We start from the raw sequence: 20,798 nt of genomic DNA, 5'->3' as shown, positions 1-20,798 counted from the left end.
AAGTGGGATTCCCACACTGAAAACAAAAATTCACTATTCATCTAATCAGAATTCTTTTACTTATTACTACTTTCACTGTTGTCCTTTTATATCACCAATTTGCCTAACCTCCCCAGCCTGCATCAACTCTTCCAGCCTCACCATTCATGTAAGCAAAAAACAAAACAAAACAAAACAAAAACCTCATGTTACTTAATTCAATTTAGATAAGAGAAAAAAGGTAAAAAGGATGCGTTAGAGAACTATAATGTAGGGAATAATTCAGAGTGAAAATGTAATAAAAATGTACTATCTTTTTCAAAAGAACATAATCAGTGAACATTGAGAATTATTCTTTTTATTTTAGTTTTGAAGTTAGTGAATCTCATGGGAATCTGACAGTAATGGCTTACCGAAACAGAGGATCATATGGCAATGTGTCTGTATTTTTTTATGCCCAAAATTTGGAGGCCCAGCTGGGTTTGGATTTTAATGTAACCTCAAGGGTAAGAAGCAACTCTAAATCTAGTACTTTTTATTCTTTCAGCTTCCGTAAAAGAATATCTTCTTGATTATTCTGCAGAATGATCAGTAGTGATGCTAGATGTTTCAGCTTGTTTCAGTTGCTTTGGTAATCTAAATAGAATGAAATAAAAATATTCTTATTCTTACTATTTATTTCTTTTTTAAAAATATATTTTTTAATATAAAGCAAAATGTAAACTTTCAAACATCGATTTCAAATTTAATTTTGATTAGACATACAAACTTTTTCATAGACTATTTTTGCAACAGGACTTTCAAAATAAATTATTCTTTCTTGTCCTCATTCTGTAATGTGCTGAACCTTTATATTTCTGATTCAATCAGTTTATAAGGAACAGAGAATATGGCTCTTCCTATGCTTTCCCTTCCTTCCTATTTCACAGAATTCTGTTTACCGTAGTCAAAAATTTCTGTGTGATATTAACTGATGTAAGTATTCGGTGCTTTATGTGTTTCAACGCTAGACTCTTTTTTTTGCTGATGGAGAAAGGCATAAATCTGTTGATGTCATGATTTTTGATGATGAGATTCCTGAAGGTGATGAGAAGTTCCAGTTAATTTTAACAAATCCATCTCTGGGGCTGGAATTAGGGGAGAACACAACAGGTAAAACTTAGTTTTAATGTTCCATTTCTTTAGAATTCTGTGGCACACATTTTAATTCCACTTTTCTGAATAATCATATTTCAGAAAGCACCATTGTCCTGCTATGGTGAATCTTTATACTCCTTTGGAAGGTTCTGAAACATCCCTGTGAAATCTGTGCAATTAAAAAGTTTATATGTAAAGCAATGAATCAGAAAGCACGAAGATGAGTTTTTCAATGTGTACTACCTCACTGAACTGAGGTCTTTTTAGAGAGTTCATAATCCTTTTCTAGGAGAGACTATATTCTTCCTGTCTAGAGATCTTCCTAGTTAAAGTGAAATGCCTTCCCATTCTCTTCAGGTAATGTCATGGACACATAAGCATTATATACACACTAAAGGAAGAATGTATTTGTGTATATGTTATGTATTATGTTACTATATATGTATATTTATATTTTACTATGTTAACCAAAGAATATTTTCATTATTTCTTTTTCAAAAGCTACAATTACTATACTTGCCAATGATGATGGCCATGGAGTTTTGTCATTCAATAACAGCAATCACTTCTTTCTGAGAGAGCAAACATCTATCCATTTGATGGAAAGTGTTGCAGTATTGAATATTATCAGAGAACCACCTCAGGGAATATTTGGCACTGTGACTGTTCAGTATCTTGTAAGTGAGATTAACTCTTCAGAGGCAACAATGGATTTGACCCCTTCTCAAGGATATATTGTGCTCGAAGAGGGAGTCAGGTTCAAGGTAATATGCTAGTTATTACCAGAGAAGTCTAGGAAGCTTTTTTTTTGGAAATATTGGAAAGATTTCAGAAATGTCTGTGCTTTATCTTCTGTTTATTTTTTCTACTTCTTTCATTCATAAAGTGAATTGAGTCATGAGCTGTGACTGATTTCCTGTTATTATCTGATGTGGAAGTGTGTGAAAATTAAATGGGCTCATCTTTAGGTGTTTCTTAGTTTGTAAGGGTTGAGGTAAATTGAAAACAGTACACTATAGATAACGTTCATGTGTGCTTTGGAACAGTTCTTTTTATGTAGTCAATCTATAGCTGAAATGCAAACTTACTTTAAATTAAAGTGATAATTTGCAAGCCTAATAGTTAAGATCAAAGTAAAAATCCCATTCTGTAATTTAACATTTTAGTTAGTCTGAACTAAACAGAATGTGCTGCAACAAATACAAAAAGTAGAACAGTTGTCTGTCTTAGGATTGGAAAATAACTTAAGTATTAAGCTCACTGCCTCTATACTGTCCTCACAAGAATGTCAGCTACAAAATGAACTAGCTTAAGTTTGTGAATCCTGACTCTTCTAAGGTTTAATCACAATTCGATTTATTTATTTTTGCCAGTAAAGCTGGTGAAGCTAGTGTTAGCATATTACAGGCAATAGGATAGAAACTGAGACAAACTTTTCTTGGAAACACTGGTTTTCAATTTCTGGCCTTTAGATGCATTTGGAATCACAATGCAGCAGATCTATAAGAAGTTGGAGCCTTCTTAATATAGTTGGTAAATATGGTTTATTGTGGAAATGAACAGAAATATAAAACATTGTAAATTTTGTATTATTTCCAAATGCATCATCACTAACTTTTTATTTTGTACAGCAAGGCTATGCGTACCTATGAAATTTTTTGCTTGTTTGAGTAGTGTGAAGGATGACAGTGAGCCCCAAATGAAAGTGAAGCACTTAGCTTTCTCTAGATTGCTCTTTGCTAGTTTGAGATTGCCTTTAGAAGACCTGATCTTCATCCACAGTGGTGTAGGAGAGGGAAAGAAGCATCGAGAGGAAAGAGTATTTCAAATCTCTCACTATTCTTGCTTTTTTTTTTCCTTTTCCTTTTCTTTCTTGACAGCACCAGTAGTGAGATTACCCTGTTTCCCTGAAGATAGCTTAGCTGCCAACTAAAATAAATTAAAACCAACTTAACTGATTACACTTATAGCTGTGTTGTGAGTATAAACTACCCAAAAATGTATGGAATAAATAGAGAACAAAAGTATGAAATTAGGATCAAAAACTTCAGAGGATCATAGGATGAGAAAAGAAAGAAAAGAGAACAACAACAACGAAAAGTGAATATGCTCATCTTAGTGTTGCACCAATGGAGGCCACTAGATGGATGGCTTTAGAACCTCAGTCTGAACTCAGTCTGAGCTTGCCTCAATTCTGTCCTCTCCAGCTTCATGAGCTGCTCTTCTCCTGCTATGCTATCCAAAGCCTTATAGTGAAATAAATTTAAAAAAAAGGTAGCACATTCTGATAGAGCTGTGTCATCATCTGTTATCATGTCTCAATAACATTGTATGCTTGTTTTGTTATCAGACGCTGCATATTTCTGCGGTACTAGATGAAGAACCAGAAATGGATGAGCACTTCATTGTCACCCTGTTCAATCCAACTGGAGGAGCCAGACTAGGCACGAGAGTGGAAACTATGATTACAATATTACAAAACCAGGCTCCACTAGGGCTTTTCAGCATCTATACAGTTGGAAATAGGTACTTTACACTGATCAGTAAAAAGGAGATAGTTGCTCATACTCCAAAGAGATAATATTTCTCTACAATTTTGTTTTTGATGGATCGCATTAAAGAAATTCAGCAACCCAATTTGTAAATCTGTAACTTTGAAAGGTATTGTGAAATACTATTACTGCTAAACAAAAGAGTAGAAAAATGCATAAAAAGGACTATTCATAATCCAAAATTTCAATTTATTTATTATTATTTTTCTTTATAAACTAATACTTCACTAGTGCCTACATATTCCACTGATAGTATTCCATGTTAAAAGTTCCAAACCTCATATCAGTGTCCAGGAAGTCATACGTTTTATAATTTACTTTCATTTTTAAACCTGTAAAAAATATACTTTCACTGAAGGCTGTTTTTCAGAAGCAAGTGACACATATGGACTGCCATTTTTAAAAACCATTCAGCTGAAACCATACAGATTAAATAAATTTACTATTTAAATAAAAAATGTATGTATGCTATTTTATTAATACATTGATATTTAGAGTTAATAATTTATATTAATATTTAATAATAATATTATCTAAACATTTATTACGTGAATTTAATATACTTAAATTTCAGTCTGTTTAAAGATTTTGTTGAATTGCCTATGATTTTGCATGATTGTAGTAAGGATCATTGGGAAACCCTAATTAATGTAGCTACCAGTCCATCAGATACTGAAACCTGTTATTAATATTTTCTTTTTATTTCTGTTGTATATTCTGCATCTGGAATTGTACAGTAAAAATCTTATTTTTATTACAGCAATGAATATACTATAAAATAATTTTTTCCTTATTTTTATGATTCTCACATTTAGGACAAATTTCATCATAATTGAAGAAGCCAACACTACAGCTTATTTGAAAGTTTCACGGAGTAATGGGCTTAACGTTTCTGTGAGCGTTGAGTGGGAGACATCATCAGATACTGCATTTGGCATCAGTACGTTCACTTTACAGAGAATGTCCACTGCTTTTGTAGAAGTGGAGATAGTAAGAGAGTAGCCAAGCATACAGGAGATGTAGCTTGGGAATGTAAATTCAAGTATTCAGACACAATTCAGTTAATATTTTCCTATGTAAGATTTAGTAGATAAAATACTTTAGCTGCTTAAGAATCACCTTGTCATCAGCCACTTCTGCCAGTTTCAGTAATCTCTATTTCTGTCTTTGCTGCTAATATGAACATTATTGTCACTAGCCATTTATTTATTTATTTATTTGTGTGTGTGTAATAAAATTTGTTCCGTACTACTTGTAACTCAGGATCTTTCTAACACAGTATAAATGACATGTGACATGCAAGAGTCTAGCTCCTGGAGTTTAGTTCTGACAAGACGGTGCTTAGGGACCGTCTTGGAATAAAAACATGAACATGTTGTAAATGGGGAACAAAACATGAACATTTTGTAATTTGTCTTTTTTTTTTTTTTCTTTACTACTTGCTATCTAGCTAATTCTCTTGTTAGCTAAATTCCAAGATCAATTATTATGAGTCAGACTCAAATTGCCTATATGTCTTCCATGTGCAGTTGTAATGAATGAAAAATACATTTACTGCTTAACTCTCATTATATCCTTAGCATTGTAACATTTCTATGTATTTATATACACTTATAACAAATACTAAGACACAACTTCATCATTTCTCATACTAGGTCTGGCTTTGGGAGGTAAATAATGGGAATGGGGTTAGAAAAGATCTCAAGAGTAATATAATAGTAAATAGTGTTTTTATTTTATTTTATTTTATTTTATTTTATTTTATTTTATTTTTTACTATATTGCAGGGGGTGGTATCAGTGTCCTATCTGTCTTGCAAAGTTTTGTGGAAGAATCAGCATCTGGTTGGTGTTTCTTTACCTCAAGAGAAATCCTGTACGGTGTTCTGTTGCGTATGCCTCCAGCTTTGTTTTCTACTGTCTACCAGTGGAAAGGAGTATTTGTTCCTGTTGAGGTAAATGTTTGTTTTTGAACACCAGACATGCTAGTTAATAAGGAATTTAAGTCACAATCTTACTTTTTTTTTATTCTTCTTGCAGAATTTCAGTATGTGGAATCCTACAAGTTGTGTGTCTTTCCAAATTGGAGCCTCTTCCTACCTTGTGGTTACTCATGGAGGAGCCACACAGGGAGCTTCTAACAACAGTGTGTATGCATTCATGGCTGGACACAGATTGTTGTGGGTAAATCGATTTTAATTTTAAAATCTTAAAATAGTATGGGTTGGCAAGGACCAAGGGAGGTCCTCCAGTCTGGCCATGTTTTAGAAAAAAGCACTCTGTGTGACAAGAGTTAGTTTTGTGTCCTAAAATACTACATAACTTCAGTGATGTAAGTTTGTCATAGTTAGTTGTTTACATTGTTTGTATTTTTTATATATTTACATTTGAGGGTGCAGGGAGGATTACCTGGGAATCACAGAATCACAGAATTGTCTAGGTAGGAAGAGACCTCCAAAATCACCTAGTCCAACCTCTGACCTAACATTAACAAGTCCTTCACTAAACCATATCACTAAGCTGAACATCTAAACGTCTCTTAAAGACCTCCAGGGATGGTGACTCAACCACTTCCCTGGGCAGCCCATTCCAATGCCTAACAACCCTTTCGGTAAAGAAGTTTTTCCTAACATCCAACCTAAACCTCCCCTGGCGCAACTTTAGCCCATTCCCCCTTGTCCTGTCACCAGGCACGTGGGAGAACAGACCAACCCCCACCTCTCTACAGCCTCCTTTAAGGTACCTGTAGAGTGCGATAAGGTCGCCCCTGAGCCTCCTCTTCTCCAGGCTGAACAACCCCAGCTCCCTCAGCCGCTCCTCATAAGACTTGTTCTCCAGACCCCTCACCAGCTTCGTTGCCTTTCTCTGGACTCGCTCGAGCACGTCCATGTCCTTCCTGTAGCAAGGGGCCCAAAGCTGAACACAGTACTCGAGGTGTGGCCTCACCAGAGCCGAGTACAGGGGCACAATCACTTCCCTAGCCCTGCTGGCCACGCTGCTTCTTATACAGGCCAGGATGCTGTTGGCCTTCTTGGCCACCTGGGCACACTGCTGGCTCATATTCAGCCGACTATCAACCAATACTCCCAGGTCCCTCTCGGCCAGGCAGCTTTCCAACCACTCATCTCCCAGCCTGTAGCTCTGCTTGGAAGTGGGGGAAGAAATTCTCAAGCAATCAAGTCATAGAACATTTTCTGGAAAATGTATGATAAGTTATGTTAATTCTGTAAATTAGTTGCTTATATATATATATATATATATATATAAAATATAAAGTTTTAAAAGCTATTTCATGTATAGTTTTATACATAATTTTGGAATTCTTAACATTCTATGCGTACTTTTTCTCACTATATACAATGTAATATAAAATGTATTTGTTTATATACATATGTAGATAAACATAGTCACCCTCATATTTCCCTTGCAGATACAGACTCTTTCTGTTCTGGATACCAGACGTGTGAAACATTTTGCAGTGGAGGAAGAAGACTATTTGATTATTGTGAGTCACACAAACAGTTCCAGTTCCATCCAGGTTTGAATATTCTTCAGTCTTCTCTGGCTTTAATGTGGGTAGTTTGCTTATTTCTGAAAGGATAATGAAAGGAAGTAAATCTATAAGCATGTATTTCTGACATATTATTTTTGTTTCTATTGGAAATTTATAACAGTTAAAATTCCAGACTTGTTTGGATGTATAAATACTCTCTACCTGAGTGTATAATTTACATCTGGTTTGTTTTTATTGCTACTGTTATTTCAGTTTTGAAATGTAGCATGTAAACAAAGAAGTAGCTTCTGAATATAAACCTGTTCCTCTGAAGAGCAGGCACAGCTTCTTGCAGTAGGGTTAATTACCAATTACTTACCAGTGGGCTTCTACTTTAAAGTACAGTCCACCTAAGAATATAGGAATTCAGTTCACCATAAATCTTCCCATTTTTTTTGGCATGTCATTTAGTTTTAGTTCTCTCGGTGCTAATTATGAATATATAAAGAAAAGATTTTTGTATTTCCACAGGTTTTCCAGTGGAATAAAGACATATTTGTTCTGCATCATCAGCTTCCACTTTATGGAGTTGTGGACATAGCCCTGTTTCCTAGAGGAGGCTTTACGTACCTGTTAGTTTCTTTGTCAAATACCAGCCAAAACATTCTCTTGTATCAGTGGTTGAACAACGAGTTTAGGAAGCTTCATCAAGTACCAGCAAAGGAAATAAAACATATGGAGTCCTGGATTTCTGGATCTGATGTCTTTGTAATTATTGCAAAAGGTATTTAGCAGAAAACAAAGAATGAGTTTGCTGAGTATACAATGGCTTGTTTGATAGCAAAGGCCTTTGTGGTAAAGGAGTTTAGAAAGCTATTGGAATCACTGCGGGGGTGACAGTACTCAATAAGCATTTAACCCTAGTAAGTATTTTATGAAAGTAATCTCTACTTTTTCTCTCAGAAAATAAAAGCCTTGTGCTTGTTCTCAAATACTTACAAAACAAATGAAATGCTTTCCCAGTAACAATGGGAAATAATAACTCTATTTAATCTACCTGCTTATCACACTCTTTCTAAGCTTTTCTGAGCTTTGTGCCACACACAGATCACTAGTCAGCAAAGTATACGTGTATTTTATTACAAGGTTGACATTTTATATGTCATTTTGTCTCTATGGCTACTAAAAAGTTTTTGTTGCAGTCCACAGGTTTCTTTGCAATTAGATGTTGTCTAATGTCAGTCTTAATGTTCTTGCATCGAAGTTATGCACCAAATAATAAGGAAAATAATACAATCAGTGTCACTTCATAATTAAAGCTGCCAGACTCTGGCTTTTGAATGGCCACCAGTGTGTGATTTAACTAAAAGGCAGCAAAATAATGTGAGTTTTGTCATTTTGTTCCTTGGTAGACTCTGGAAATTCTTCTGAAATTTTTGTCTGGGAGACAGGGCAGTCTACTTTTTGACACTTCCAATCTCTTCCAGTCCATGATGTAAGAAATATCCATGTCTTCATGCCTCCTTCAGGTTTAGGTAAGACTTAAATGAGATTTTTTTTTTTTCAAATCCTAGTATATAATGCTGGAATTTCAGAAATGCATGTCTTTATTTTTTCATATGTATTTATCAGACCTTAAAAGTCAGTGTAATCAGTGTTCTGCAAAGTGCACTTCTGGCATTAAGACAGTAACTTTTAAATATATGACTAAAAAAATATTCTCTTCCTCTTTGCTCCATGTAGTCCATGTCCTCCTAGCTGGTAAGGATATAACAACACTGTATGCTTGGAACTCTGAAGCGAACCAATTCTCTATAATGCTGGAAGCCCCATATGCAGATCATATCACTTCAGTTACTGCAAGGTCTCTGAACATCAGCAAGAGCTTGATTGCTTTGTCCGTTAACTCCAGCTCACAGATCTATGAACTGACCACTATTTCCAACCAGTCAGATTTTATACCTAGGTAGGCTTTTTTGTTTATATAACTTGTCTGAGACACCTTGCGTTTCTTTTTCTGTGATACTCATTTGTGATAGCGGAGACTGTTATGTTTCGTTGTATGGTGGCCTATTTCATTAGTGCTTGTTGTGGTTTAACCCAGCCGGCAGCTAAACACCACACAGCCGTTCGCTCACCCTCCCCCCTCCCTCTCTGGGATGGGGGAGAGAAACGGGAAAGTGAAGCCTGTGAGTTGAGATAGAGACAGTTTATTAAGACAGGAAAAAAATAACAATAATAATACTGATAATAGTATTAATAATAATAATGTGTACGAAACAAGTGATGCACAATGCAATTGCTCACCACCCGCTGACCGATGCCCAGCCTATCCCCGAACAGCCGGCCCCCCACCCCGACCAGCCACCCCTATATATTGTTTAGCATGACGTCAGATGGTATGGAATACCCCTTTGGCCAGTTTGGGTCAGCTGTCCTGGGTCTGTCCCCTCCCAGCTCCTGCTGCACCCCCAGCCTGCTCGCTGGCAGGACAGAGCGAGAAGCCGAAAAGTCCTTGGCCTGGTGTAAACACTGCTCTGCAACAATTAAAACATCAGCATGTTATCAGCGCTCTTCTCATCCTAATCCAAAACATAGCACCCTACCAGCTACTATGAGCTACTTAACTCTGTCCTAACTGGAACCAGGACACAACATGTCATTCACAAAGAAAAATCTAAGTGTTCGACTCCTGGCAGTCTACCAGCACAGACAGCAAAATCTGGCCTGCTGCGAGACCAGGAGATTGCAGGAGATCTTCTTGTTCACATCGCACATAGTGCATTTTTGGCACACTGCAAGATGTTGCTCAATTCGTGCCTTCAAAGAGGACAGAAAAAAGCTGCATCCAGTTCAGAGGCAGGAACAGCCCTTCTGAGAAGCATGTCCATCCCATCATGCTGACTCCATCCCATGGGAAGGGCAAGAGTCACACACATCAGGCTGAGCCGCAAGCTCTTGAACCATGTTGTGGGCACAGTCGTGGGCATCAGGGAAGAGCCCACAGTCCCCAAACAAGAGGAGAAGCACAGCCAAGTCATTTGAAACCCAACTAGAATTGGACAGCTAAATCAGCTGAAACTGAGGTAAGCGCCAAGGGTGCTTTTCCCCTGCAGTGACATGTGTCTCCCGGCAAATGAGACAGCAAGGACTGCTTGGGCTGTGCCTCCTGCCTTGAACTCGCCCAGCTGCAAGCAGCGCTGTGCAGGAGCTGAACACAAGTTCAGCAGAAGCCCTTTGCTGCTGGCTGGATACCAATGTTTGCACGGAACAGCTCGGACCACTTATGGTAGTGCTGGGCTAGCAGCTGCCCCTGGGACACGGCGTGACCCACAAGCGGCAGCAGAGGCTCTCGGCCTTCTCTGAGGCTCACCAGTGCCTGCCAGGTGTGAAATTGAGTGTCTCCGCTCTGATCCATCCCTTCCTGCTGTGCAGGTTACGGTGTGTCCACACATGGATTTAGAACCTCAGCTTCCCAAGTCTTATGGCGGACAGAGTGAAATATACCCACCAGGTGCTGCCTCGTCTAACTCCTTTATGAGATCCTCTATGATGTCAGGGGATGTTGGGGAAGATTTTCTTATTTCAGCATTGTCCTTCGCTGTTAGAGGACCTGAAGAGAAAGTAGGAAGTTAACTTTGGCACCAGTGCAATTTGGAGGACCAGGGCTTCGTTTGTGAAGTCAGTGAAATGACTACCCACCCCTGGGATACCAGCTGGGCTCCAGCGCAGGAAGCAGCCGAGGGTCTGGCAAAGCCCTCCCTGGGGACACTTCTGCAACCAAAGCCCCGTGAGAAGTTTCTGTCCCAGCGCCATCTACATCAATAGCTCAGTAGGAGAGCATACCAGGGCTCGTGCCTTGACAGGGCACACACACGTGCCGGTCTATACCCTCCCACCTGCAGAGATGCCTGGCTGACGTTTGGGCTTTGAGCTGGCTCAAAGGAAGTCAAAAGCCACAACTTACCCAGGCCATCTCCCAGAGCTTCAGTCCTGGAACCCATCTGGGAGCCTGGATCACCTTCGCCTTCGGTCCCATCTGTAAACACAAGTGGAGTCCCTCCTGTGAACTACGCCAACATACTCCTTCTGACCAGAGTGACAGAGAATGCGGTTCAAAGAGGGGACTGCTCCACGGCACTCGTCTCTCCCTGCCACTCCAGAGCATCTTGCAAACAGTTGCTGGGTGCCTGCAGTGGCACGGTGCTGGTACAAACTAAGCGTGCGTGGAGCTGCCCGGAGAAGGGCCCTCCCCGTGCCCACCCCAGGTCTCAACTCAAGCGCAAGGTGCCTGCTGGCTCTGCAGCACCTAGATGCTCCTGCCTTCCGCTGACTTACCTGGCAGATTAACCTGAGGCTCGTGGTCCACATCAGGCTGAGGTGTCGAGTAGCCAGAGCCTACGAGAACTGCTGCAATCAAGCACAGAAGAGAAACATTCCCCGTGCATGGTGTGATCTACCTCTTCCTTAGTGACCTGCAGCGACTGGAGGGGGCTCAGGCAAGGATGTGGGACCCAGACACGAGCCAGGATTTCCAAAGCCGCAAAGGGGCCTGCTGAGCTGGAGGCTCCCTCTTGGCCTCTTCCCAAATCCTCTCTCCAGGCTGTGCGCAACACCCCGCAGGGACCACGCCGCCAAAGATGTGGCCCCTCAGGTGTTTCTTACGGGAAGATCTCTGCTGGACACAAAGGAAGACCCCACTGCAGGGGGAGCGTGCAGACCCCGGGAAAAATGATCATCCATGTTTGTCATGGAGAAGCCCCCTGGCCAGTGAGCAGCTGAACCCTTGCTGAGCTAGCTCAACAAACCCTTAACAAACAGCAAGGAAATGAACACGGACAACTTACCACCCGTGGGACCCATACTGGCAGGCTCAGGAGCAGGATTCCATGGAGGCACTTGACCAGTACTGCCTGTGGGCACAAGTGGGATCAGACACAGGTAAGGGGAGCTTCCATTGCCTCTTGGGGCCTGCCTCTTCCTCAGTGACCGGGAGGCACTGGCTGGGGCTCAGGTAATGACATGGCCCAAACAGGAAGAAAAGCCTGGGTTCTTCCCTCTCTGTGGAGAGGGGCAGGGGTGGCATCTCTCCAAGTGAAGAAATATTCAGGGCTCATTTGTGCAAGCCCCCTCAAGGCACAAACGCACTTGGAAGACCCTGAATAAACTATTACAGCCCATTAGCCATCTTCCTTCAAGGAAGCACACTCGCAACGTACCTCGGGGATCCTCCTGAGGCTCCAAACCATGATCCAGCTGAGAAGCTGGATATCGAGAGCCAACATCGTCATCATCTAAAATCAAGCAGAGATGAGAGACGTTGCCATGGCATGCTGTGCTCTCCCTCTTCCCCAGCACCCTGCAGTGACTGAGGGGGCTGAGGCAATGTCACGGGACAAAGATGCAGGTGGAAATTTCCCAAGAGGGGCCAGCGGCCTCAGCCCCACAGGGGCTCAGACCCGGGCTTCTCGGCCCCAGCGCCGCTCCCGGCCCCCCCGGCAGGAAACAACCCCGCAGCAGCCACGGCCCCACCGTGCCACCCTGCGGGGCTTCTGCCTCCTGCCTGCCCCCTGCCCGCGGTGCCCGCCCGGCCCTGCTGCCATCCCGTCCCCGTCCCCTCCATCCATACGCGTGCCGCGCAGCACCATGCTGCCCAGGGTTTGGTGTTGGCCCCGGCCCTGCCCACCCACCTGCTCCCGGTGGTCGCCATGGCGCAGCCTGGGCACCCCGGGCACACAGGGCCACCAGCAGGAGGAAGAGGACGCAGGCAGGGGCCGTGGCTCCCCACACTCGCACCATGCTTCCACCACCGCCGCTGCAGCTGGTGCTGCTGTCAGGACCGGTGCGGAGCAATGCCTGTCAGTCCCAGCAGTCCCCAGATGAGCATCTGCCTTGCCACCCTTTAATGTTGGTGTTGGGTTTTGTTTTTGTTTTGAAACATATGATGCAGGTTATGGTAAACCTTCAGGTAAACCACAGATCAATAGGGAAGAAGTCCCACACGAGGGAAGGCCGTGCTTTTCTTCCAGGCAATGGCGCATGCTTTCATGCTGCATTCGACAAAGAAGCTCTCTCCATTTTGCGCAGTGGCAACAGGCACGACTGCAACACACGCACGTGTAGGCAGCACCTGCAGGTCCCAAACCCTTAACCAATTTTTAGATAGCACCAATTTTTTATGTAGTGGCTTTCCCTTCATCCATAACCCCTTTTTTCCTTTCTTTATATCGGGTGGCTCTCCTCCATTGCTCTCTCGGTCATTTTCCTCCCCAGTGTCTGAGCAGGCACTGGGAATCGTTTCCAGAGGAAGGGTACTGCTGAAGCTACAACATTTACTCTTGGGAAAAAGAGAGTATGTAAAAGAATACATACTTCCTTTCTTTTTTCCTTTTTTTTTTTAAAAAAAACATCTCTGAAATCAACGCTGCGGCCTGGCAGCAAATAACTATGGGAGTAATGATGATTCCTCATCCTCACTGTAACGTTGTAGTTAATCTCATAAAGAAGCAATTTCCCCAGGCAGTGGCCATTTGAGATGGGAAGGGGCAGTAAGAGGAAGTTTTCCTTAGACTAGCTCTTCCCCCAGAACACCTCGCCATCCAGCAACAAATTCAGTTCACCTGCTCCGCCTGATCAGTCAAACGCGCGTCCGACTCCAGCAGTGGTTCTGACGTGGTTCGAGAATCACCTATCCACAGAATATCTCGGGTTTGTACACTCAAATAACGCAGTCTTTTCCAAATAAGGCCCAGAGCTCACACTCCGAGTGCAGCCTAACAGCACCAGAGGGCCGGTAGGCTAAACATTCCCATCCTGGCAACAGTACCGACCCGGGCAACAGTAAGCATCCCTTCTGCACTTTCCTCGTGAACATCAGCATAAGGAAACAGAGACCTCCTCGATCCAAGGTTTAAGAAACAAACACAACGGTCACCCAAGCAGGTTGTTTCCAGCAAACTAACGGAGAAATTAAGGTGACAACCGGGTGCATCCAGAGTTAGTCAGATCCTGAGGGCAGCTCCTTTGGGAAACGGAGGAGCAGCGCGCCAGATGACGGCTACCTTACAGCACACCCCTCAGAGGCACTGCTACGAAAGGAAGGCAGAAGGTTGGAACTCAATAACTCGCAAGGCGCCCGTTAAGGGGGAAGCTTTAATTTCCTCAGCAGAACCTCCTCCCTGAAGGCCGCCCAGGGACTCTTTGCTTCCCTCGGGAGACGGCAGGGACGGGGCAGGGCGGTGGGACGGACGGCCCAAAAGGCCTGAGGAAGGGCTGAGGAGCGGGAGGGAAGGGCAGGGCGAGGGCAAGGGCAAGGGCGGCCCTGGGCCTGACAGGGCACCTTGGGCCTAAGCCCGGGCAGCAGCTCCCCGTCTCACAGGGCCCGGGGGGGGCTGCCTGTAACAGGAGATGCGGGCAGGTAAATTTTACAAGCACTGCATCACAAATACCCTGCAACACCTGAACTACTCACTGGGACAGCCTCCTTCCTCGCCTCCTGAAAGCTCCAGCTGGCAAACCAAGGACAAAATGAAAGGCGGATGTGGAGGACCTCGTAAGATACTATTTTGTTCCCTGTGTGCCCACTGCTGGTGACACGTAATGCCTCCTGTTCCCAAACCACATCGGCACGTTACATCTTTACTACATGCTGAAAGGAACTCAGCAACTTGAACACAACTTAGAATTCCCCATCCCGGCAGCAGGCTGTACAGCTGAAGCTGCTTTAGCCAATAAAGTGTGTCATGCTGCCCCTCAAAGGTTTCTTCCTGGGAACGTCTGCTGTGACACTCCTGACGTATTACTTCTCGGAATGGCAGAACTGCGCTGGGTAGGCCCCACAGCAAGACTCGTATTTCTGTCCTTCCCTTTCAGGAAAGGATCTCCCACCTTGAATTTACTAATTTTCATGATGGTGATACACAAATTGAAGTTTTGAAAAACTGAATGTTGATTAACAGATTTCTAGCACAGCCTGTGCATCAAAATTCATTTCTCTCCATTCAGGTAATCTTAGTTTCTGAGTTACAGTTACAGTCAATTTTTTTTTTTTTTTGTGCTCAGAAAAACGAGGGGACTGGTTGTCCCAAGTCAGCCAGGGAACTGATCTTTGGTCGATGCACCAAGCAACTCAGCTCTCTTGGGGAAACTTAAATAGAACAGACAGATCTCCAGACGGATAAAAAAAATAAATCAAGTGATAAAAACCCAACCGACACATCTGATGCCCCAGCTTATTGAACAGCACAAGGGTTTAATCTACAGGCTCTGTCCAAAGCAGCAAGAAGTGACAGATTTAATCCAAACCAGTTGCCCGCTCTCACTCTCTGATCTGGAGACGTTATTGGACAGGCATGCGTAGCAGTAACACTTGTAAACGCTGGGTTACTGCACCACAGCCCCAAATCCCTCACGGGCCCACTAAGATACTTTTACTGATTGATCCACAATAAACACTCCCAAAAAGATTCTCAACAAGTTAAACCCCGTTTAGAAAGAATCTGAGGAACCTGTCACTGCAGCAACAAAGGGCTGCAATTGTATGCAAAATCTCCAACACCCTCCTTAGCACCCTGCTAGCTCAAGGACCGTGTGGGGCTTCCGTGCCCTGAACGAGTCCACCCTGGCCGCATAATGCAGATGTAATGTTCGAGAAAGCACATACCGTTAGCGAAACTTATCAGATCCACAGCAAAAAGAAAAGGAAGTCCACAAAGGAAGGACTTTTGACCTCAGCATGCAACCCCAGTTACAAATAACTTCCTATCTACCAGCGGGCCGCGTTCCCCTGGCACTCAGTCACTCCGCAGCACGGCAGCCACCTTTGTTCTAAGGATGGCAAATTCTAGTTAGAAACGCTCTGTAGAAGAGTGATGTTGTCCCCTTTTAACATGAGCCGGCCTGCAGCACAGAGAAGGGAAAGAGGGGATTAGAGAGAGCCCAGAACCTGAGAATAATCTCGCGTTTTCAGAAAGTATTTCCTGTGGTTGAGCAGGGTTTTGCCCATCACGGTTGGTACCTCTCAGTGCTGCTACCTAGAAGGCTCACCCAGGCAGGTTTCAGACCGCGCGTCGCTCGGGTTGCACAGACACACGACACACCCAGCTGTTTCCTTGATTTTGTCTTGGAGTGAATCTCCTCTGCGTCGTCCAGCACCAAATTCATGTACTCGTCAAAGCCCTAGAAATCAGCAACAGTGGCAATTAGTTCAGCAACAACACAAACCATCGTCAGCTTTGCTGACCCAGGCTGGACAATGAAGACTAATTGTTAGCGATTTTTTTTTTCCCTTGTGCTAGCTTCTCTTGACAAGAAAAAATAGGATTGTGAATGAGGGAAAACAAACTAACGACGTAACGCGGGGTCGTGCTGATACTCACGATGATGCAGCCTTCTATCCACATGTTCACTTGCTCGGAAAGCCACACCTGGATCCTCGACCTCTGCAGAATGAAGGAGGAGAGTAAATAGGCACACAAACACCGCGAGTAGTTCTGTTCTCTCTCATGTGTTCAGAAATACCCGCTAACCATAGCCGCTAGAGCTCCCAAACACTCCAAGGAGCAACTCTCAGGGGCACTTTCAATTAACAGTCTGACATTTTAGAGTGTTATAGGACCGGGTGAATACTACACGTTTGCTGAAGAACACGTTTCCAGTCACAAGGGAACACTCCTGCACGCCCGGCTGCACGATCCCACTCCCGTTAACACGAGGGGGCAACGCCGCGCTGCGCAGCAGCTCCTTGTACCCACCAGCACGCCGCACAGCTCTCCATTCCCCACAAACCTGCCCCGAGCAACCGGTGAGAGCCGAAAACTCAGCGAGGGGGATCCCCGGACCCTCCCCGCTCCCCCCACCCCTCCCCCAAATCCCCATCCCCATCCCCTCCCCGTCCTCTCCCTGCGCTACTCACGCTCTGCAGGTAGCAGAAGATGAGGTTCTGCGGCGCTGCGTGAAGGGCTCAGCACGGGGACAAGAGCTCCAGGCCCGGAACAAGGCCTCAAGGCCCGGGCCGAGACCCCTGAGGCCCGGGCCGCCCCCCACCCGCTCCCCCGTCGCCCCCCGGCCGCAGGAAGGCTACGATGGGCTGCACCATCACCGTCTGCACCTTCTGGCCCTGCCCGCGCTACGCCGCGGCTACCGCCGCCTCGCTGCTCCCGCCGCCCCTGCTCTGCCGCCGCCGGAAGCCGCTGAGGCCGGGCGGGAGCGCGCAAGGGACGCTGGGATTCTGGCGGACCGCGGGGGGCCGCTCTAGCAGGCCGGGAGGACCGCGTCTCTATGGTCGCAGGCAGGTGGTCTCCCAGACACCATAAAGACACATGTAGCCAGTGTCCAAGACCACATACAAACCGTCTGTGCTACGAATGCTGCCCTGGATGCCACACAGCTGGCGGATCTTGTTGGCCAGAGCTTTGTGGCTACCTCCACATACAGATTTAGTTTGGGATCCTCTCCTCAGATCGCTTCAGGGTAGGTACCTGACAGCTTTGGCCAATGTTCTCGGGTACGTAACCTGAAGGGGTCTGCGGACCGAATCCACAAGCCCCTCTCTCTCTGGAAGAGGCCCAAAAAGAGGGCTCTACATCCTGCTTCCAGACTGGTCTTTCTCAGAGCATTAATGACTTCCAAACAGGTTAAAATAAGCAGTAGAAATCACACTTTCTGCATCAGCTTTCAGCGTAAAGTCACTTTGCTCTATCAAGTAAGATCTAATTAAAACAGATCAGAGAAACACAACTCCTTCAAGCACCCCCCCATTCATTTCTGCAAGCCTCATTGAAACAAAGGGGAGGAGAAGCAGGTCATTCATTCAGGTTTTATTTAAGGTTTCAGTTTTGCTTTCTCAATGGCTGAGCTGACCCCAACAAACCGGGCACTACCGGAGAGTTACACCAAGGCAGTACAAAGAAAGAGAAACACGTTTTCCAGCTGATTTTAAAACAGAAAAGGCCCTTGCAATTTCCCAGCAGGACAAGACACACAGACACCTGGCAGCAGGTCAGATTAGCTCCAGCTCACTTAGCATGGGTTGTTCCTCAAAGACATAAGCCTCAGACCTCACTCTGAGCACCCCTTCATTGCACAGGAGCCCCCCGCTCCTTTCTGCTCCCAAACAGGATGCCTCAATCCAGCGCAGGCTGCTCCAGCACCCTCCAAATTCCCTCAGCAGGTGGGAAACTGAGCTTTTACCTTTTGCTTCCACCTACCCCAGCACCCATCTTCTTCCTCAGAGCAACACCATCCTCTGTTGCCCTCCCACCCCTTTCCTGGGGGCATCCATTTCGGCTGCAAGTTTCCATCCAGCCCCCGCCGGCATCGCTGTTCTGCCACCACCAGCGGCAGCTCCCTGCTTCTCCAAGACCCCAGCCTTGATTCTGAGGGCTGTCATTAGCAGCAAACCATGAGATCCGCCCTAGGACATTATCTTTACGCTCAATCCAGTGTGTTTACAACCCCAAAATACATCCACATGTTCTCTATTACTGTCAAAATAAGCCATTGAAAAGTCTCCGTATTTTATGCTAGGGAGACAAACAGATTCAGCCTTCACCTTTGACAGCTCCCATACGAAAGATGCTGGGGAATCTGTAAGCTCGTAATTAAGAAAGGCGTTCAGATACGTACCATTCTTCTTGGCCACAGAGGAAAATTTTTAAGTCAGACACTTGTGCTAACAGCTCTCTGTAGTGACCAGAAAGTGCTGGAAGAGGCTATCCAAAAGCTGCCACCAGTGCTGAAGCTGGGCGATGCCCAGATGAACCTAAGAGTAGAGAAAAGGATCCATCTCTCAGAAAAAAATATATACCTCATTCTCCTAAGCTAACTAAATTTTATTTATGTTTTTAAGATTTCTGAGAACGTGAAAACATGATGTGTCTGTTAACTTGGAATTGGGGCTAGGTACAAAGTAGCAAGTCAAACTCTTTCGCATCATAGGCAGGTAAAAAATAAAATAAAACCGATGACATGTCTACAGTCACTGTAGATATATTAAATAGGTATATTAAAATGTAGGTATATTATTAAATAGGTATATTAAATATGTAGGTATATTAAAATATATTTTAAAATGCTACCAAATCAGTTCTTTAGTTGGAAGTTGTGTTCAAATCCCAGCAGAAAAGATGTTCTCAGAAAAAAAAAAGGAATTATTATGTCAGACACTTGTGCTAACAGCTCTCTGTAGTGACCAGAAAGTGCTGTAAAAGGCTATGCAGCAGCTGCCACCAGTGCTGGAGCTGAGCGATGCCCAGATGAACCTAAGAGTAGAGAAAAGGATCTATCTCTGGACAAAAAAATGCATCTCATTCTCCTAAACTAACTACATTCTTTTATTTATCTTTTTATTTAAGATTTCTGAGACCATGAAAACACGATGCGTCTGTTAACTTGGAACTGGGGCTAGGCACACAGTAGCAAGTCAACTTCTTTCGCATCGCAGGATGGTAAAATAAAAACAGGAGAAGGTGACAGGGCTACAGCCGCTGTCTTACAGCTTCCCAGTGCACAGCTCTCAGTCTTTACCAAACCAGTAAGGACCAATTCACAGTTGAAGTCAATGAGACAGAAGCACATCATGAGCTTAAGGATATGGAGAAATAGTCACTCCTGCAGATTGCTTTCCAATAGGCAACAGAGAATCCAGGAGAGTAACTTAAACACAAGTCACCCTTTTTACCATTTTTCCTCCTGCAGAAAAATAAGCTGACGGATTTGCTCGCAGGTAGGGCACATCTGCATTACCACTCCCATCTCAAAGCGGTGCCAAGGATGGAGCGCGAAGGGAAGGCGAAGGGAAGTCAGCAACACTCAGTACATTCATGGATCAGGTTTAATCCTGTGCTGTCAAAAAAAGGCAATTGATGGGTCAGTAAGACTAGAGCCACATTAGATTTTAGACCTAGTGAGATCTAGCCCATCATTCCTTCCCATCTACCCCACGCATGGCATTTGAGACTTGCACAGAAAATAAAACCAAACTCCTCACCAAAGAGAATTATCCGAGGGTAGTGGCCTTCCCTTTCCCGATCTCCACCCCAGCCCCGAGCAGAGGAGCTCATCAAGAGATCAGGTTCCCCCCAGGGCTGGCAGCTTTGCTGCTCTGCCCAAGGAACTCATCTTGCGAGGGGAAACTCTCCATATTACATGAAGATGAAGAATGTACACAAGGGGAGGAAGGCAGAAGATTTGGCAATGGACTTCAGACGTTACAGCCTCACGTCAGACAGTGGCCACCCTGTAGCCTGAAGGATGGGAGAAGACACCAAAAAAGACAAATATATGTATATGTTTCAATCACAAGCCCAGGGCAGGGAGGAAAGGACTGATCCAGCAGCAGGTCTCAGCAAGAAGCAGGAATGAGTTTCTGTGCAACACAAGTGCTTTGGGGAGAGGAGAACTGGATTAAACTCACCCTGGAAATGACCAAAGCGATACGTACAGAGAAAGCAAGATCTTTTATCCGTTCCCTCTGTGTGCAGTTACTCCTCTTCAGAGCCACTCGCTATCCCACAGGACCACAGAAGCTTGTATCACTTAATGCATCACTTGTAAGCACCCAGTGACGATAACATGAAAACCCATCCCATCCGACAGAATCGTCTGGTGACAGTGAATTCTCCAACCCTCCCTCAGTCC

The 20,798-nt window shown here is 44.2% G+C and overlaps 1 protein-coding gene and 1 pseudogene across 5 annotated transcripts in view; one reads left to right on the top strand and one right to left on the bottom strand.

The window, feature by feature from the left end:
* The window catches only part of LOC308187180 (adhesion G-protein coupled receptor V1-like), a 69,801-nt pseudogene extending 60,270 nt beyond the window's left edge, over window positions 1-9,531 (top strand). Inside the window, exons 36-46 of the transcript in view lie at window positions 347-485; window positions 990-1,131; window positions 1,618-1,880; window positions 3,467-3,642; window positions 4,484-4,608; window positions 5,456-5,622; window positions 5,708-5,851; window positions 7,098-7,205; window positions 7,692-7,944; window positions 8,573-8,695; window positions 8,904-9,531. The product of the transcript in view is annotated as an adhesion G-protein coupled receptor V1-like (transcript). The remainder of the gene's footprint in view (window positions 1-346; window positions 486-989; window positions 1,132-1,617; window positions 1,881-3,466; window positions 3,643-4,483; window positions 4,609-5,455; window positions 5,623-5,707; window positions 5,852-7,097; window positions 7,206-7,691; window positions 7,945-8,572; window positions 8,696-8,903) is intronic.
* Window positions 9,528-20,742, bottom strand: LOC308187183 (uncharacterized protein). Of its 4 annotated transcripts, none has more exons than XM_080609355.1 (12): window positions 20,602-20,742; window positions 19,840-20,003; window positions 17,269-18,921; window positions 16,538-16,600; window positions 12,851-16,337; window positions 12,380-12,454; window positions 12,008-12,073; window positions 11,499-11,570; window positions 11,128-11,199; window positions 10,863-10,934; window positions 10,672-10,773; window positions 9,528-9,697 (listed from the first exon to the last, which is right to left on the bottom strand). In XM_080609355.1, the coding sequence occupies exons 5-12, from the start codon at window positions 12,957-12,959 to the stop codon at window positions 9,531-9,533; spliced, it is 735 nt and encodes a 244-aa protein (XP_080465481.1). In that variant the 5' UTR covers window positions 12,960-16,337; window positions 16,538-16,600; window positions 17,269-18,921; window positions 19,840-20,003; window positions 20,602-20,742; the 3' UTR covers window positions 9,528-9,530. The 4 variants fall into 4 exon arrangements, with proteins under 4 accessions (XP_080465481.1, XP_080465482.1, XP_080465483.1 ...); XM_080609356.1 differs by having other exon boundaries at window positions 9,528-9,692; XM_080609357.1 differs by lacking the exon at window positions 10,863-10,934.
* Window positions 20,743-20,798: the final 56 nt, after the last annotated feature.

This window comes from Anser brachyrhynchus (genome assembly GCF_964034855.1).
Source record: "Anser brachyrhynchus genome assembly, contig: SCAFFOLD_275, whole genome shotgun sequence".
In the NCBI taxonomy this organism is placed as follows: domain Eukaryota; kingdom Metazoa; phylum Chordata; class Aves; order Anseriformes; family Anatidae; genus Anser; species Anser brachyrhynchus.
This window is presented reverse-complemented; position numbering and strand designations above follow the sequence as displayed.